The 16,677-nt window shown below is 53.4% G+C and overlaps 3 protein-coding genes across 3 annotated transcripts; 1 reads left to right on the top strand and 2 right to left on the bottom strand.

The window, feature by feature from the left end:
* Positions 1-539: 539 nt before the first annotated feature.
* Positions 540-7,596, top strand: CSUI_003665 (ras-related protein rab11). Its single transcript, XM_068063860.1, has 7 exons — positions 540-1,867; positions 2,483-2,531; positions 3,582-3,697; positions 4,645-4,778; positions 5,603-5,810; positions 6,605-6,687; positions 7,343-7,596. Exons 1-7 carry the CDS (start codon positions 1,828-1,830, stop codon positions 7,403-7,405), a joined length of 693 nt encoding a protein of 230 aa, XP_067924172.1. The 5' UTR covers positions 540-1,827; the 3' UTR covers positions 7,406-7,596.
* Positions 7,597-8,062: 466 nt separating this feature from the next.
* Positions 8,063-11,066, bottom strand: CSUI_003664 (dna repair metallo-beta-lactamase; the record flags this gene model as incomplete). Its single annotated transcript, XM_068063859.1, has 11 exons — positions 10,577-11,066; positions 10,303-10,422; positions 9,941-10,149; positions 9,777-9,843; positions 9,574-9,677; positions 9,251-9,317; positions 9,037-9,129; positions 8,868-8,925; positions 8,668-8,767; positions 8,483-8,548; positions 8,063-8,266 (listed from the first exon to the last, which is right to left on the bottom strand). Exons 1-11 carry the CDS (start codon positions 10,797-10,799, stop codon positions 8,063-8,065), a joined length of 1,311 nt encoding a protein of 436 aa, XP_067924171.1. The 5' UTR covers positions 10,800-11,066.
* A 1,732-nt stretch (positions 11,067-12,798) lies between these two features.
* Positions 12,799-16,421, bottom strand: CSUI_003662 (phosphoenolpyruvate carboxykinase; the record flags this gene model as incomplete). The annotated part of the gene is made up of 9 exons (XM_068063858.1): positions 15,624-16,421; positions 15,139-15,259; positions 14,877-15,028; positions 14,436-14,637; positions 14,103-14,323; positions 13,693-14,004; positions 13,393-13,587; positions 13,115-13,276; positions 12,799-12,999 (listed from the first exon to the last, which is right to left on the bottom strand). The coding sequence occupies exons 1-9, from the start codon at positions 16,146-16,148 to the stop codon at positions 12,799-12,801; spliced, it is 2,091 nt and encodes a 696-aa protein (XP_067924170.1). The 5' UTR covers positions 16,149-16,421.
* Between the last annotated feature and the right edge of the window lie 256 nt (positions 16,422-16,677).

Genomic DNA, 16,677 nt, shown 5'->3' with positions numbered 1-16,677 from the left:
TTGCCTTCACGCAAGCGCTGCGATCTCTTTATGATCAGTAGCTTCACGGGATTAGGGCCCACGAGGCGTGCACCATCGCACAAGCGAACTGCCCCTTTCCCTCCACTTGTACTCTCCGAACACAACGATACGTAACATACACAAACGCTCGTACTCTCACCAGCGAAGATGGCTTGCACGTGTGTCCAGACACATGCGCTCTGCAGGTACACAGTACTGTACTAAGTCGCCGTCACGTCCAATCGACTGACTACTCCGGAAGTGGAGGCGGGCCTGCTGCGGCCGGAGGCTAAGATGAGTCGATGCGGTTTCATTTCCCGTTCTTTTCGCGGTCCGCTCGGAGTCGGCAGAAAAGGCAACGCCCACGAGGACTTACAACTCCTTTTCACTGCGCGGAACTCCGTGAGGTGGCTGCACCGCGAGTAGCCTCAAGAAGCAGCGGCACAGGTTGTCCCCCCCCCCCCNNTCCCTTTTCCGGGCGGGGAGGTGTGGATGTGGTACTGAACGAGCGTCGGCCTGCTGCGCCGAATCGCTGCGCTACAGCTTCTTCGCCTGTGACAGCGCCTGCAGCGGGTGATGTACTTAACTCTGATGTCCGCCGCCCGCGCAAGGTTTCTAAGAAAAGCGATGTGATGGCTGCTGTCCGCCATAATGCTGAGGAGAGACAGGTTGCCTTTCGAAGGAAGGCGTACACTCGCAGAGGAGGCGAAGTTGAGCCGAAGCTTTTAGTCAGAAGGGCAAGGTTTGATACGGAGCAGCTTTACTACGTGGTCTTCTCCCTCTCGTAATATTAGGCCGTGTGATTGTGAACTGTTCTCGCGCACCTGCAGCGAGAGTGTGTTGTTTTTCTCTGACTTCAGAGCATGCTTTTCAATTTGCCTTTTTTGTCATCTAAAGGAGGTTACGTTTTGGTTGCACGCATACTTAGCGCTATACGTTCCTCCGAACTTACCGGCGGCATTTTCCGCTGCCCCTCGGGTGAGGAGTCCTCTGTTCTTCAAGTGCTTTCTGTTCGACGGTCGATTTTGGCGGCAGCAGCGTCGGATCAGGCAAAAAGCTGGCATTTTCTTTCTTGTGTTCTCCTGTGTAGCCTCGGTCTTCACGTCTGGACCATCTTCTGTTTTGTTGACCGACGCGTGGTCGCCTTTGCCCGCCAGTCCGAGGGGGAGCGTCTCCTGTCGTCCTTTCCAGTCCACAGTGCTTGTCGGGAATTTTTCCACGAGTGGTTTTTCTTTGTTGCAGGCTTGCAGGCAGTCCGACTAGAAGCATCGCAAGACTGAAAGTGTTTCCTCGTGCGAGCTCTCAGAACGCTCGGCTTCCTGATTTGGCTGCTATAACCTCTGTCTACTCGCGCGGTGTCCTTCATTCGTCTTTCGAATCCGTTTTTTTCTTCGCACCTGCGACAGCGTCGTCGTTCCCGCGACTCTCCTACATGTTGGTCTTCGAAGACCTTCTCCACAGGCTGTTTCTTTTTTCGGTGGTGTGGCCCAACTAGAGGCCGCGCTTTTTGGCTCGGCTGGTGTGTTTGCGGTACTACTTCGCATCTGTTCTCTGGAGTCTCGTAGGCGGTGTCGAACTGGCGTTCCTTCCGTGCCCAGGTGTGAGGGACCCCGCTGCCACTGTTTGTCGGCTTCTGTGTTGACGCCGTCTCTCATTCGGCACTCGCTCATAGACTGACAGAGGGCAGAGGATTACTGATTCTATTTCAAGCCAGCTCCGGACCGCGTGGTTAGCCTGCAAGGCCGGAGAAGCTCCTTCGTCACCCCGGCTACCCCGGAGAAGCTCTTTCTTCACCCCCAGCTTGCCGTGTCACCATTCACTGACAAGATGGCGGCGAAGGATGAGTATTATGACTACTTATACAAAAGTAGGCTAGTGCGCAAACCACTTACTCCTTTCGCCGCGCAGCGGCACTGCGTCACTGGACCTTGTTGCACCATACATCGGCGGCACTGCTTGCAGTCCGAGTGGAAGCTGCCGTAATTCGAACTCTTACTCGGCCGTCGATGCCTTCAGACTTTTAGCTCTCTCGGTTGTCTTCCTCGAGGGTTCTAGTCGTTATTGTCCACAGTGGTAGAAGGAGAGGTTGTAGGCTGGTCCGGAGGATCCCTGGGATTAGTGTTGATGGGGGGCTGGCTGGCAGGGACAAGCGATCAGATAACGGCGCCGGGAGGGTCTTGGTCGTGCATTCTGTACTGACCTGCGATGGTCCCCTGGCCTTAAGAATCTACTGTTGGAGTCACCTCTCCAGGAGGTTTGGCACGTTGGGGTGGAGGGCCGGTTAATGCGCGACTCGTCGGTCGTGTTCCGCCTCTGTCCTCTCGACAGACCATGTGGTGATATCTCGCTACCGGCTTCTCCGTCAGCTTTCAGCAGGTGACTTTCCTATGTCTTAATGGCGACTCTGGACACTCATTTGTCGGTGCCGCGCATGAAAGAAAACAGCGCTCAGTGTGGGTGTGCCGTGCCTTTGTACGTGCAGTTGTCCTTATCGGAGACAGCGGCGTCGGTAAATCAAACATGCTCTCGCGGTGAGGTTGGCGGGACTGCCCATGAGAATCTGCTCAGAGCTCACAGTTGTCACTTTTGCTTTACTTGTTTAGCCTTTTCTTCGAGCGCTGTTCCTTTGTGCCATGGACACTGCGACAGGTTAACAAAGATTCGCGCCTCTTCTGTGCTGCCGTTCACATCAGACCGTCGTGTTGCATGAGTTGTTCACCAATGTGTGCTGCGGCACTCGTACCCCAACGCTGTCGAGCCCTCTACATCAGAAGCGCGGATGGTATTCTTCTGTCAGCGACGCAGTGCAGCCAGCGGAGGGCAAGGGGGAAGAGCTGCGGCCTTTGGATAGCAAGTTCTGTCACCGGGAGGTCCCCGGTCCGGCGTACGATCGGTTCTGCAGGGTAGACTACCCAGCATGGTCGGTGGTCATTTGTGATTCACTGGGGAGATCCCATCTGGAAAAGCTTCATCGGGCTCGGGCAGAACACACGTCACTCGTTCTTCTTCGATGCTTACGTGGTGCTGGATTCTAGAGAAGTGCCAGTCACTGCCGAAAGGGGCAAGACAGTGACTGACGTTTTCATACCGTACCAAACTTGTGGGGTCTAGCGTGTGCGGAAGTCGTTAGGTGAGATGGGAGGTGGCCGACCTCAGCCGGCCGTCTTCGCTTGAAAGCGAGTACACAGACTGTTGGCAGCTTTACCGGGAACTGCTTTCTAGACGAGCGTACCTGGAGGGAAAAGGTGTGGGCCTTGCGTCTCCTCCGCAATACACTGGCCAACCGGACTGCTCGCCCGCCCTGCTTTCCCTTCTTGTTTTGTGGTTTCCTCCACTGTGATGCTTCTGTGCACGTTGTGTTCTCGTCTGCCAAGGGGCTTCCAAGCGCTCTAGAGCGTACGTCTTCTTACATCATTCGGATGTGCATTTTTGTACCACCGAACCAAGTTGCACACACCAGGTTAGGCGGCTGGCTTCCGTGTGCACCACCGGAGGGAAAGTTAGTAGGTGACGAGCGGTATGTAGCGATTCTGCTTAGGTGATGGTTGTGAGCTTGTGTGCATGCCTGCTATTATTCTCAGTTTCACCCGTGATGAGTTCAATCTGGAGAGTAAATCGACCATCGGCGTCGAGTTCGCTACAAAAAGCGTCTACTTGGACGAAGGCAAAGTCATCAAAGCACAGATTTGGGACACAGGTATCGACTTCGTGGTTCTATCCTGTATGGCCCGACATGCTGTGAATGCAAGGAGAGTATGCAGCAGCGGATGAAGGCCCTTGTGTAGCTGTCCGTAGTTATGCACTGATACCGGTAGACACTACGGTCTGTACACTCGAGAGAGATGCCATCCCCGAGGTAAACTGGTCTTTCGTAGCCCTTGAAGGCAGTGGCTTTCTACTGCATGCCGTGACCCTTGACGTTGGCTTCCCGTGAGAAACCAATGTGTCGGCAATGCCTTGGGTGCAGTGATGGCCGGGTGGAATACCTGCTAGGAGTGTCAAGGGGGAATCACAGTCTGGGTACGTGTGCAGCCGAGTGGTTGCCTGTCAGATCTGGGAGGATCGTTGGAGTCCACGCGTCCCTAGTTGATTGGTTCACGTTTCCCAGCAGAGAAGCGTGGTAGATGCAGGTCAGTGGCAGGATCGAACACTTCTCTGGGTTCGGCTTCCATTCGTCTTTTCGGCAAGTCGACTGTATGTGATACCATGATCGTAATTCGGTGGTCCCTGCTGTCTTCTTGAGAGATACTGATGTATTGGAGTGTTACTCAGGTTACTACCACCCTTAATGGTTCGTAGACGCCGACTGCTGCGCGCATTCGAGCCCAGACTAAAATGTCTTCCGCCTTTTATTAGAGGTATTCTATCGCAGTCTTGTTGTCCATTTCCGTGTTGCAAGGCGTGTGTCCATGGAGAGCAGGGAGAGGTCTTCTCTGTCATTTTTTGTGTGCTTCTTCCTTTGCTGCTGTGTCATGAGCACCAGTGGAGAAAGTTGTGGCCTGCCTTTGCTGCCCACCGGGTTTTTTTGAGGGTGAGAAGTGGATTGTGGTTCGCTTCCTCTTTGCGTATTGCTCTTCGGGAAGACAGTCACCATTGTTTGGCCAGCTTCCCGACAGGTTCTTCGCGTACGTGTCTTTGTGTCAGCGGGGCAGGAGCGTTACCGAGCTATTACTTCTGCCTATTACAGAGGAGCGGTTGGAGCCTTGCTTGTATACGACATCACGAAGAGGCAGTCATTTGAAAACGTAGGTACCGTCCTGTCGCGAGACGGCTCGCCGGTGCCTGACAGGATATGATTTTTTTGTGGATGCCATTCAGTGGCCTGCGGGCATTCGCCGGTATAAGCAGCTTTTTGAATTTCCGAACACAGGGTGTGGCTATATTATTGTAGCAGCAGACTACTTCAATTTGTTCAACATACTGGAGGCCACTTGCGATCATGAACCCATCATGTTTCGGAACAATACTCGTTGCAGTACTCAAGAGCATTTTGACGCGGGTTGCGTCGGCGACGGGGTGTCACGTGTATTCAGAGCGTGTCGTGGCCGACAAGACACTGTTTCACGATGTACGCTGGGCAGGAGGGAATTTCTCGTACGTCGATAGAATTTTCACTTGATTCCTGTCCGGGGCATGTCTGCTCGGGGTGACTATACGAAGTGATTGCAGCACACTTGAACTCGAGGTTGTACTCTCAGCACCTGGAACAGCTGTTGTGCAGCAGCCGTGATGATGTGGTTTGTCGTGGATGAGGGAGGACCGGAATCTCTGATATCAATTCAGATGAGTGTCAAGTACTCCTTACCGTCCGTCGTCAACTGTCCTTTCATCTGGTGGTTTCTTTTCTTCTTTCTGCTATCTCACTACGCCCAATAAAGACGAGAATGCCAGAAGTTCTATTGTGGTGAGAGGTGAGAGACGACTTGTGACGGTACAGGAGTCCTAGGTCCTTCCTCGGACTGCTAAGGTTTCGCTTCCCGGTGAGATGCCGATTTGTTTGCATGCGAGGCAGTTTGCCTGGTAGTAAGTGTCGAGGCGGGGGCTCGATGACGGCTCAGTTGGGGTGACCGAAACCCGACTGAAGTGCTTGATCTGTGTGCAGGTCGAACGGTGGCTGAAGGAACTACGTGACCACGCAGATCCAAACATCGTGATTCTTTTGGTTGGCAACAAGAGTGACTTGAAGCACTTGAGAGCGGTGTCTGTGGAAGAGGCCACCAAGTTTGCTAACAGAGAGCATCTTGCATTCATTGAGACTTCGGCGCTGGATGCAACCAATGTCGAACAGGCGTTCCATCAAATTCTGGCTGGTATGTGGTTGAAAACCAATTGAGGGGATGTACCGCAAGCAGACGTAAGCGTGTTCCCGTGAGAGCATTTTGAGAGACGTTCACAAGCTTGGAGTGTTCTTCATGACTGGTCCGACCGCGTCGGGGTTGTATCCGGTTTCCTCAACTGCCCGTGCTGCGAGTGTCTACCGTATGAGGTCGTTTCTTGGCAGTGCAGATGGCGTAATAATTCTGTGGCTGCAACTTCTAGAGAAGCGTGCTGGGTGTGCCGGGATGTTTCAGAGTCGTCTCTGACTCCCGAGTTGGTTAGCGTGGCGCGTCTTACTGGGGAGGACACAATTGTCTGAGCCTTGTCATCATTGTCGATGCAAGCCGATTGTGATTAGTAACTGGTTCAACTAAAAAAGCGGCAACAGGAACACAGGCGAAGAGACACCGACCCACCGTGGTAAGTCGTAATGTACAGGACCATAGATCTACGTAGCCTCATCACTCAAAGGTGTCCCTGTGAGTCTTATTGGTAATCGTTTGCACGGGCTTTGACAACGAGAAGCATCTGTACGGGGAGACATCTAGCGTTTTTACAGCACTTTGTTCACTCCCGTGTTTGACGGATGACAATATGCGTGAGCACCGGCATCGTTATCAGCTGTCTCCCGTCTGTAGCTTGTGTGAAGGGCGGATGAATGAGCGGAGGAGAGCATTCCCGTCTTGAAACTGGGGGCTGAGTGTAGGGGTAGGCTGGCTAGTGTCTGCCTCCCCGGACAGAGGGTGAGAGGCATCATTTAAAGTTGCTTGCGGGCTGTGCGCTTCAGAAATTTATCTGCTCCGACAGAAGAAACAGATTGAAGACAATCCTCAATCTGCTGCCCAGCCAGGACGGGGCCAGAAAATTCACGTAGGTCCTACGGAGATAAATAGTCGTAGGCGAAGGGGGGTGGCCAATCGAAGGAGTGTTACTACACATCTGGCGAGAATGGCAGCCGAGGTTCTATCTCAGCTGAAGGCTGCTCCAGATCAGCATTGCAAAGATCATTCAGTGTGTGGGAGGTTTTCATGCCAGTCAAAAATGAGATTGTTGTAGTCCTTCGAAACCCCAGTGGCAATGTGCATCAGTCGCGGTTTTCCGTTTCCTTTCAGTGCACATGCATCTGGTGATCAGCTATAAAACCGCTTTGTTCTTTAGCCCCACTGGAGTCTTTTCCGGTCTCGTCCAGCCTGTTGTGGTCTTCGAAAAAGGGCAACCTGTTTGCAAGTGAAGGGTTCGTTCTGCCTCGTTTGACAACGGATAGATGGGGTTCCACGTAGGGCCCCACGGGTCGAACTGTGGCACCTCAGGGGCGCATGTCATATGTCCTGCGTATCGGTGGGTCCACATGAAGCCTACTTGGATCGTTTTCGGTGCTTTTTCAGTCGCTCTCTAGTTTCAACAAGAGCCGTCCAGAGAGCATTTCCATTTTGAGAGTGTTTTGAGTTGTGCAGTTATTGTACTGTACTTCCTCCTCTGTAATGGTTCTTGTGCATGTGGGTTCTGGGGCGTACGTACTGTGCAGCTGGACGAAGAGAGGACCGACAGTCAAATCCGGCAGAGCAGGCGCGGCTGCTGTTCTTCGTGAAAGCGCGTCACCACCTGCTGCGGGCTCGTTCGCCAACTATCTCAAGCTGGACCACTGCAACTTCTAGTCTACATTGAAAGCGTTTTAGGCTGTTCGCATCTGGAAGCGATGTCGTGTCCTTCCTTGCCTCGTTCCTTCCTGATTGTCCCGATAGCTAGGATATGTATAGGGCCGAATGAAAATGAGAGGGCGTCAATGACATCAAATAGATGCTGATGGATGGATAGTCCGTGCTGGAGCGGAAACAACTCATGACAACTCTCTCTATGTTTGTACGTGAAGCCAGTCGGCATCACTCAATTCAGTAAATCCTTCGATGTTTCATTCATGCCTGTACTCATCTCTGGTTCGCACCGCGGCTGGTGCGTGACTCGCAGACTCGGGAAACGAAGCGTCAACAAAACGTCTTTCCTTCACAAGTTTCAGAGATGATGAGCTGTTGGTGACTGCGTACCCCTCCAGGACTGAGTCACGAAATGACACTTCGACATGAAACGCCACGAAACTGGTGTGAGCCGGAGCCCACGGCTTCCTTTCAATAAGAGAAACACCTACTGTAAAACGAAGACGATGAAAACTCTCAAAAACGCGGCAAAAATGGAAAGACGCAAATAAGAACAAGGAGAAACTTGCTTTCTTGTCACAACTCGTGGCTATTCAATCAGATATATCGATCACCTCGCAGTGCTGACTTCGTTCACACTGGCATGAAAGGATCAGCTTCGGTGAGGTTGCAGTAGTAGAAACTGTAGCCCCTCGCGAGAAAAAGCTCGTAATCTTCAGTTGGCTTCTGTCCTCCACCACCAGGCCCCTGCTCCGTTTCTTCGTTCTCGGCGTCGTGGAACTCTCTGTGGTTTTCTTCTGCAGTCGCATGACGTGCATCGCAAACAGGCTCAGAAAATGAACCTAAAAGCTCCGCAGGCGCACCCAGGGAAAAGTCCCACGATACCATTCTATTGCTCTCACGCAACAGATACTTCTCAAGGCTGGTTCGTAACAGCGTGCGCAGATCCGCGCATCGCTTGCCGGGGTTGTCAACATGAAGGTGAAATGGGTGGGTGTGAACACAAGGCTTACCTTCCTTGGCTGCATGTCTTCGAACAGCCTGGCGTATTCTTCTTGGCTAGAGAAAACTGTCGGGATCTGCAGAGAACAGCATTCACAAATCACTTTCCAGACAAGCGACGGTGTCTCCCAGTGTGAAAAGCCCTAGATCGATAGCCAGGGTATGACAGAACCCGGGAAAAGGCAGAAAGACTTACTACCTTCTGAGGCCTTAAACCATCGACAAACTGCTTCAATTCATCATAACTCGAATGCTCACTATACTCGAGCAGCCGGACAGTAATAGCTCCGGATGTCCTGAAAAAAGAACGTGCAAAGGAAGGTGTAGCGACGCCTGACAAACGGCACAGTAACACACAGCCTGCGCAGGCGAGCCGGCGTTTTAGGATAGGCTTACATGGTTGAATGCTCTTTGTTCCATCTCTTCGTGAACGACCAGCCAGTTGGGAGAAAACCTACACCAAAGCAATTGTAGAGTCCCACTCAAAAAACCTTTCACGGTTTCACAACCTGAGTGCAACGCGCAGAGGTACGCCCAGTCGACAAGAAATCTCACGTGCCCTTACCGATAACAGAGCTAAACACATCCGCCAGGCCTCTGTCCTGAATGTAAAACTGGATCCGTTGGAAATTTGCCCGGAAATACGGAAGAGCTGACCCTGCGTTAAACCAAAGAGAAAAGTGCCTTTTATATTAGGCATGTCATGACCGACAAGCCTTGCCGATGCCGCTATTACCGTCCTGCATGGCTCCGCTATTGCGTATCCGCTGCGGACCCACCTACAACGTTCATGGGTACCATGTGGACACGAGCGTCCCGCGCGTTCTGGGTGAAAAGCATGGAGTGCTGAAGTGAAAGGGCACACAGCACAGAAGTCCACCGACAGCACCGCACTTTCATGGGCTGAGAGACGCAACATGTACAAGAGCGAAGAGAGCCGGCACGCCGCTGTCATATTTCGCTCCTCCATCCGCGTCACTGTCTACCCGTAATAACCTATACATGGAACAATCGTTACTTCGTAAAGTCGGAAGCCGCACAAAAGAGTATCTCATCTGCCTTCACAAAGGACCGCCGGGTGACCGCGTCCTTGGAATCATACCTGCTCATTCAGTTCGAGACAGTCTAAAATCTGGCGGTGTCTCCCGGTTGTGAAGATTTTCCACCCGAACGCTCGGGCCAAAGCAAGAGCAATTCTTTCCTTCCCTGAACGGAAACGCTTGAATACACCTCATGGTTAGCTAAAAAGGCCGCCCACGCAAGAATCGACCATGCCTCCGTCGCTTCTTCTGCTCCGTCACTAACCGATTGTGTACGATCCAACAAGGACAAGGGGTGGTACTTGGCCTCTGACACTGCAGTCTTTTACCACCTGACAATCAGGAGACCACAGCGGCAATGAAATCTGACTCTGAGACCCATAGACAATAACCTCTACAATCAGAATCCGTACAAAGAAAGTAACTAACCTCTCCCACATAGTCCACGGCGGTATTGATAGCTTCCGTTTGTGATCGGAAAACACACCCCGGGTTCCCGTATGTGGTGTCCAAAAATAGAGTATGGATGCTGATGCCGGACAAAGCCGGTTGCTTCACCATCGACGGGTCGTAACGAAAATCCCCTGTATGCAGGTAGACGTTCCCCTCCCTTGTCTTGAACAAAAGCATAGCAGCACCTGCAACGCATCAAACACACCTAGTAACCTAACATCCGGTCTGTCCCTCTGTTGACTGTGCTCCCCCATGAGTGCGCCGAGCGCGGCAGGGAACACGGAGACTTGCCTAACCGCCGACAGACAAAACTGGGGACCCCGACTCTACCAAAATACCTGGGCAGTGGTTCGCGTCAAGGAGCGTGACTTTAGCGTCACCTATTTCGTATTCAACTTCAAATTCCAGGCCCCTAACAAATTTCGCGTCAACTCTCAAAACGTCTGTAAGCAGCTTCCCTGGAACGCAGCAAAACAATTCCGGAGCGGCCAATAATGACACGTGGCCAAGCAAAACCATTCGACAAAACTCTGCTGATCCGTGGCAAGGTAGTTCAAGATGTCCCCGGACAAACCCGCAGTTGAGAGTCGTAGCAAAACAAAAGCCACCTACCAGTCGGTACGGAGCAGTGCACAACTCCAGAAGACCACACTCTCGACAGACCAGCGTAGTGATCCGAGTGGAAATGAGACAGATAAAAAACGAACGTGCGGGAGGGGATCCTCTTGAAGTAGTCAACTAAAGCAGGGGGTTCCGTGTCTGGAATCTGATGAGCTAACAGCCTGGAAGGGGCGAGCGGCTGATCAGCCTTGTCCGAGCTGCGCCGGTCCGCCATGTGATGGCAGACCCACCGTCCAGCCGTCGTTAGCCTGCCTGCTTTATCGAGAGGTACGTTGGGAAAATCAGTGAGCCCCCGGACCGCCCCAGCTCCGAACGAAATGAAGCTGGGGCGGACAGGAGTCCGGACAGCCCTTTGTTCAGAGTGACTGAGCTTCTCTACTTCACTACGGGTCGACCCACTCTGTAATGACGCGCACGTAGAAGTCAAGCAGGATCATGGCCCGGAGCGCGACGTGCAATTGCGATCTCCAAGAGAGGATTGTACCAACAGTCGACTGCATGCAGGATCCAGAAGTGGCCAGCATGCTCCCAGGTATGGTGGCGCCACGAGCTCCGGCCCAGTTGCATGCTGTCCGTACACCAGGGCGGCTGTACTGGCTGCGCCGAACCGTCACTGTCGACAAATCAGTCCACGCAGTACTTGAGGCCACCCATCCGTAGCTTTGCCTATCGATCTCCCCAGAAATGATGCTTCTTGCTGTAACTGCGGTTTTCCTATCTCTCGGAGCAGCTGCGGCAGGGGAACCTCCCTCGGCGCCGTGGCATCCGCTTCTAGGCCGAGCAGCAGACGGTTCTTTCTACAAAAAGCCCCTGGGGGCGAGTACGCAGCTAGCACGAGGAACAAGTTTCGTCGAGCTGGGATCCACTGTTATGGTACGCTTCCGCAGAGATCCACGGAGGGCGAGAACAGTACCGTCATGGGCTCTGAGCAGGCTCCATTGAGTGACAGAATGTGTGCCTGTAGACTGATAGGTAAGACTCGCAGCCATGGCTTGCTATGCATCCTGGTCTCAGAAGTGTAAAGCAACTCCGCTGCAGAAGACAGCCAGGTCGCGCCATCCGGGGCCCCGGCTTCTCCGACGGCCTACACAGTGATGCCAAGGGGTGCACTGGTGTCCGCGACTCCGGTGTTCAGACAGGTAAGCTCACAATTTTGCGGTTGCACTAAGGTGGCGCATCGCTTGAGCGTGTGCATCAGGTGGCGGTTCCGCAGGTCGGGTCCCTCCCAGTGCCGATCGTTCCAGTTCCTCTGGGGTCTCAGGTACGCAGAGAGACTCGGAGACCGGTTGTCGTAGTGAAGCACACGTTACCTCAGGCGGCTTTCTTCTCACCAATTGGAAAGCATTAAGAGCATAACAGCTGGCTGGCCTCACCACTCTGACAAAACCGCTTTCCAGTACTGGTTTCGCCATGAGGAAGTAGCTATCATGTGTCTTCCGCTATCTCCGCCTGCAACGAGTGAAACGGTGTAAGCGCGCGTATGCGCAGGGTGGAGAGTCGAATCAACCGCTCTCTCTCTGCGGAGACGTACTGAAGAGAGGCACGTGACAAATGCCGGGAAACCTTAACACGGCTTGGTCCACTAATCGACTGATGCCACCCCGCCACGGAGGTCACTGCTTACTTGATAGCGTCTGCTACTGAGACGATCTCCAGAGTGACCTGGCTTCCCAACACACACGCTTATCTTAGTACCTTCACGACGGCGTGCAATACTGGCCAATCAGCCGCTAGGGAAGTACACCTACTGAAGCTACAGAAGAGCACTCGGCTCCATGCCTTGCACGCGGTTGCTACAGACGATACCTTACAAGCGCCATCGCGTTCCTTCAACAGGCTTGCTCTCCACTGCTCAAAAGGCGAACATCGGGGGGAACCGCCGCCAGGTTGCGTTCGCCGCCTGGCGAGCGTGAACCTAGATGCACGTGCCGCGAAGGACGTCGCCCGCGGGATGGAGGAAGTTCTCCCCTTTGCTGGGGCGTGAATGCCAGCCAAATACAGTAAATGACAGTCCAGACTACCGCCACAATGATAGGTCAAAAAAACCAAGTCCCCTTGTGCGCTGGACTGAGCCAAGCGCAACTCGAGAGACAAGATCTCGGGCCAAGCTCGGAAGATACTCATGTTGCAAGTAAACAGTGACAGAAGAATGAAGGAGCAATGAATAGAAACCGAACACGAACGGACATCCCCGCCCCCCTCCCCACGGTGAGTCAGAGGATGGGGCCAGCGGACAGGACCTCGGAGGGAGCGCGGTCAGTGTAGCTACTGAAATTGTCGATGAACAATGCCGCCAGCTTGCTAACTTGTTTCTGTAGCTTGTTTCTGTCTGCCCAACAGCTGTAGGGCATGAGCATGTCACTAGGAACTCCCTTGATGCTCGTAGGGACCGCGAGATTGAAAACGGGCATGTTCTGAAGGACAAGCGCAAGCAGACACCGCCCCGATACAGTCAAGCTGAAAAGCTTTAGTCGCACCGGCCGTCCACACTTCCACTGATCACCAGGGCCCGGTCGACTGCAGCCTTACCTGGTAGTCGGTGTCGAGCAATGTTCCGTCATGAATGGCATCCACCATGAGCCGTGTATACTTCAACGGTATTCGTCGCCCCTCAGTCATGCCATAACTTCCACCTATCCAACCTGTGTTCAGCAACCAAGCGTGGGCGTTGTGTTGCTTCAGCTTCTTTGCCTGCGCGGAAGACCAGTACAAACCCAAGTCACAACAGGAGGCGTTCCTCACAGCCACCTTGGAAAAACAAGCGTGACGCTAGTCCTTCAATAGCCTGTTTCCTGCTGACAACTCACAAGCATTTCAGCGTAAACCATGGGATGCATTGCGAGGAAGGGCGCTCCGTAACATGCAGAGAAAGTAGCAGTTGGCTCCAGCACGCCGATCTCGGTCCCAGCCATTTTACTTGTGTAGCCGCTGATGAAGTGGTACATGACTTGCTCCGGAGTCAGCTTTGAAACCGGCGGAAGAACGCCAAATGCGTCGCATGTCTGAAAAAAACGTCCAACCAAGATAACACATTACAGTGTCAGGTGCCACAGGGCGAGAGCCCAAGTCAAGCGCGCAGAACGTCGCGCGAGCAAGTCAAGACTTACTAGGAGAATTATATTGGAAGGATGTGTGTCGACTTTCGCAGGAATCCGAGCGTTGGGAATGTAGGCGAGTGGATACGCGCAGCGTGTATTCTCTGTTATGGACACATCGCGGAAGTCGACTACGCGAGTGGTACCGTCAATAATGACATTCTCCAAAACGCTTCCAAACTTGATCGCGTCCCAGATCTCGGGCTCCTGTTCCCTGGACAAGTCTTTACACTTCGCGTAACACCCCCCTTCGATGTTGAACACGCCCTTGTCAGTCCACACATGCTCATCATCGCCGATCAGTTCTCTGGATGGGTCAGCTGACTGCCCACACGGAACACATGCGAAGCTCGGTCGGGGGTGTCTCACGGTAGTCCGCAAAACTGCGTTGTCTCACCGGAAACTGTGACACTACTGCTTACCAATGTGGTCTTGCCAGTCCCCGAAAGACCGAAGAAAAGAGTAACGTCTCCCTTCGGGCCTACGTTGCACGACGAGTGAAGGGGTAGCTGGCCTCGCTTTGGCATCAGATACATCATCAACGTGAGGATACCTTTCTTCATTTCACCCGCGTACTGTGTGCCCAGAATAACCATTTCTCCCGCACCCAAATTCATGGCGACAGATGTCTGGCTCGTCACCCCTGAAGAGGAAAACAGAGCATCAACACCCAGACCGGCTACGCTTGAGAAAACGTATATTTGTGCTCGGCGAACTTGCAGCTGATGAAATGTGAACTCAGGGAGTCATCATACCTTCGGTGTATCGATTGGCCGGGAAGCACCCGGCATTGTAAATGGTGAAGTCAGGCTGGAAATTTTCCAGCTCCTCCGGAGGCGGAAGAACAAGCATGTTCTGCATGAACAGCGCGTGATAAGCCCGGGTGGTAATCACGCGAACCTTGATTCTGTAGTCAGGATCCCATCCTGCGTAGGCATCCACGATGTAAAGCTGACTCTGCAGTAATCACACACGCACAGGCAGGCTGCTCAGTCAACTAAGAGTCCTCGTTGTTGAATGATTGCATCCCTGGAGATCAGCCCGTTCAGGAAAGCCGGTACGAGCCAGCGTCAGACCACCCCCGTTGCGTCCTTACGAACAGGGTCGCACTGACGCTTGCTTAGGCAGCCCCTTGCACTGACGCGGAATGTCCACACTTCCGCGTGGAAACGCATTGCCCAGAGAAGGCGCCTTACCTGCAGGTTGAGGTAGTCTACGGCACGCTCGCGATTCACAAGGTAGGACTTCTCGCAGAACGGGATGTTCACCTTGCCCCACCACACGTCATTTTCGGAGGAAGGCTCCTTCACGATTCGTTTGTCAGCAGGTGATCGTCCGGTTTTCAAACCTGAAAGGAAGCCGCGCACGTAAAAGAATCCCGCCGTTCGCACAGTAAAACTGCTGACAATCTGTGTGCGCACCACCTCTTAAAAATGAAGCAGCGGAGGCGGACCGCACCGGAAGAAACGCAGAGAGCTCCACTGCTAGCAATTAAGGAGCCCGCTTCTTTTTTGAGGGCTTCCTCATAGAGGATTGCTGGGGCGGTATTGTGAAACAACTGAGCGCAGGTGATCCCGACCTGAAACACACGACACAAACAGCAACAGAGGCCCTGTGGAGCCGCGTGACAGACTGAGACGAAGACTCAAAAGCCATATCGACAACCTGGTCAGGGCCGCAGCTGTGCTCCACTTTCTTGCAATTCGTGTGGTGCACTACAGCCTGCCCCGGAGTCCTTCCTACGAGCCGAAGTGAGGCCATGCGAGACACGCGAACCCCGGCAGCCGCCGCGTCTGGCACGAGCAGTAGAGAAACACATGGAGTATACTGCCTCAAAAACTGAAGCGTGAACTCAAGAGCTGGTTCCTCAAAGCTTCGAGCATCACCGGGACAAAGCAGAGAAGACAGCCCAGAAAAAAAGTTAGAAGGGAAAGGTTACCTACCGCATGGACATTCTCCTGAAAATCGATCTCTTTCTGAAGCTGTCCTAGGTCAAGAATATCCTTCTTCGTTAATGGGCACTCTCCTGGCTTGTGATGCTGAAGATTTGCATCAATCTGCTTCTTGAGCATCTCCAAAAAGCTGATGGAGTCTTTGAGACTCCCTGAAGGAATTTTTCGCATTTTTGAGTAACGCGGAGAATGAAGTGGCACAGCGGTAATCCACCTCTCCCCTGCTCCCTGGGGGAGACTCCACCTCCCTCTCGAAATGAGCCTACTGGGTTCTCGAACAATGGACCATGCGCCGGTGAGGACAATATCAAGCTTTTTGGCACTGTGACACACGGTGGCTGGCGCCTTCCGAAGGTGAGGCTGCTCCCGACTCCAAAGTCGCCGACAGTCGGCCAGAAGACGGCGTCGCGGCAGTGCGTCTCGAACTGTTGACAGCGGCCTCAGTAACGAAGACGCTTGCATGATGAACAGTCCCAAACTGCATGTCTGTCGGATAGCTGCGCTGGAAGGTGGCATTCACTGGCTCTGACATGCCAGCAACACAAAAAAAGAACGCGGTCGACTGAGTGCTCCATTTTCACCAACTGATGACGTAGGGAAGAACCCTGTGGGCTCGTAACGAATCCGCTGTGTGAAAAGTAGTTCTAGCCGGCTAGTACTGCCAGCCTTGATGAAAGCAGGAGTGGCCCAGACATTGATTTCCGTCCTTCGGCGGACGCCTCTACATTCCTATCCCGATGCCGTCAGTGCAGACTTCAAGCGGGTGTAGGCGTGGCTGGAGGGGACTCCGTAGGAACCTTAACAACAGGGCCGAGTGCCGGGTGCCCGCGGGAGACATTCGGGTGAACCCGACACGTCTACCTGAGTACCTTCTCGGTTGCTTCGAAATGTGATACCCGTTCCGACCAGTTTCCGCCGAGAGCCCGGGTACTGCAGGAGCTGAACGCCACTGTTCCCGGCGCCTTTTCAGGTCCGCATGCTCAGAGACGCCTAAGTGCTTCATCTGTGCTTACAGTGCCCAGGCGCTCAGAAACACCGCTTCTGA

The sequence above is a fragment of the Cystoisospora suis genome (assembly GCF_002600585.1).
Source record: "Cystoisospora suis strain Wien I chromosome Unknown contig_1653, whole genome shotgun sequence".
Classification (NCBI taxonomy): Eukaryota; Apicomplexa; class Conoidasida; order Eucoccidiorida; family Sarcocystidae; genus Cystoisospora; species Cystoisospora suis.
Note: the sequence above shows the minus strand (reverse complement) of the source record. Positions and strands in the feature narration are given on the sequence as shown.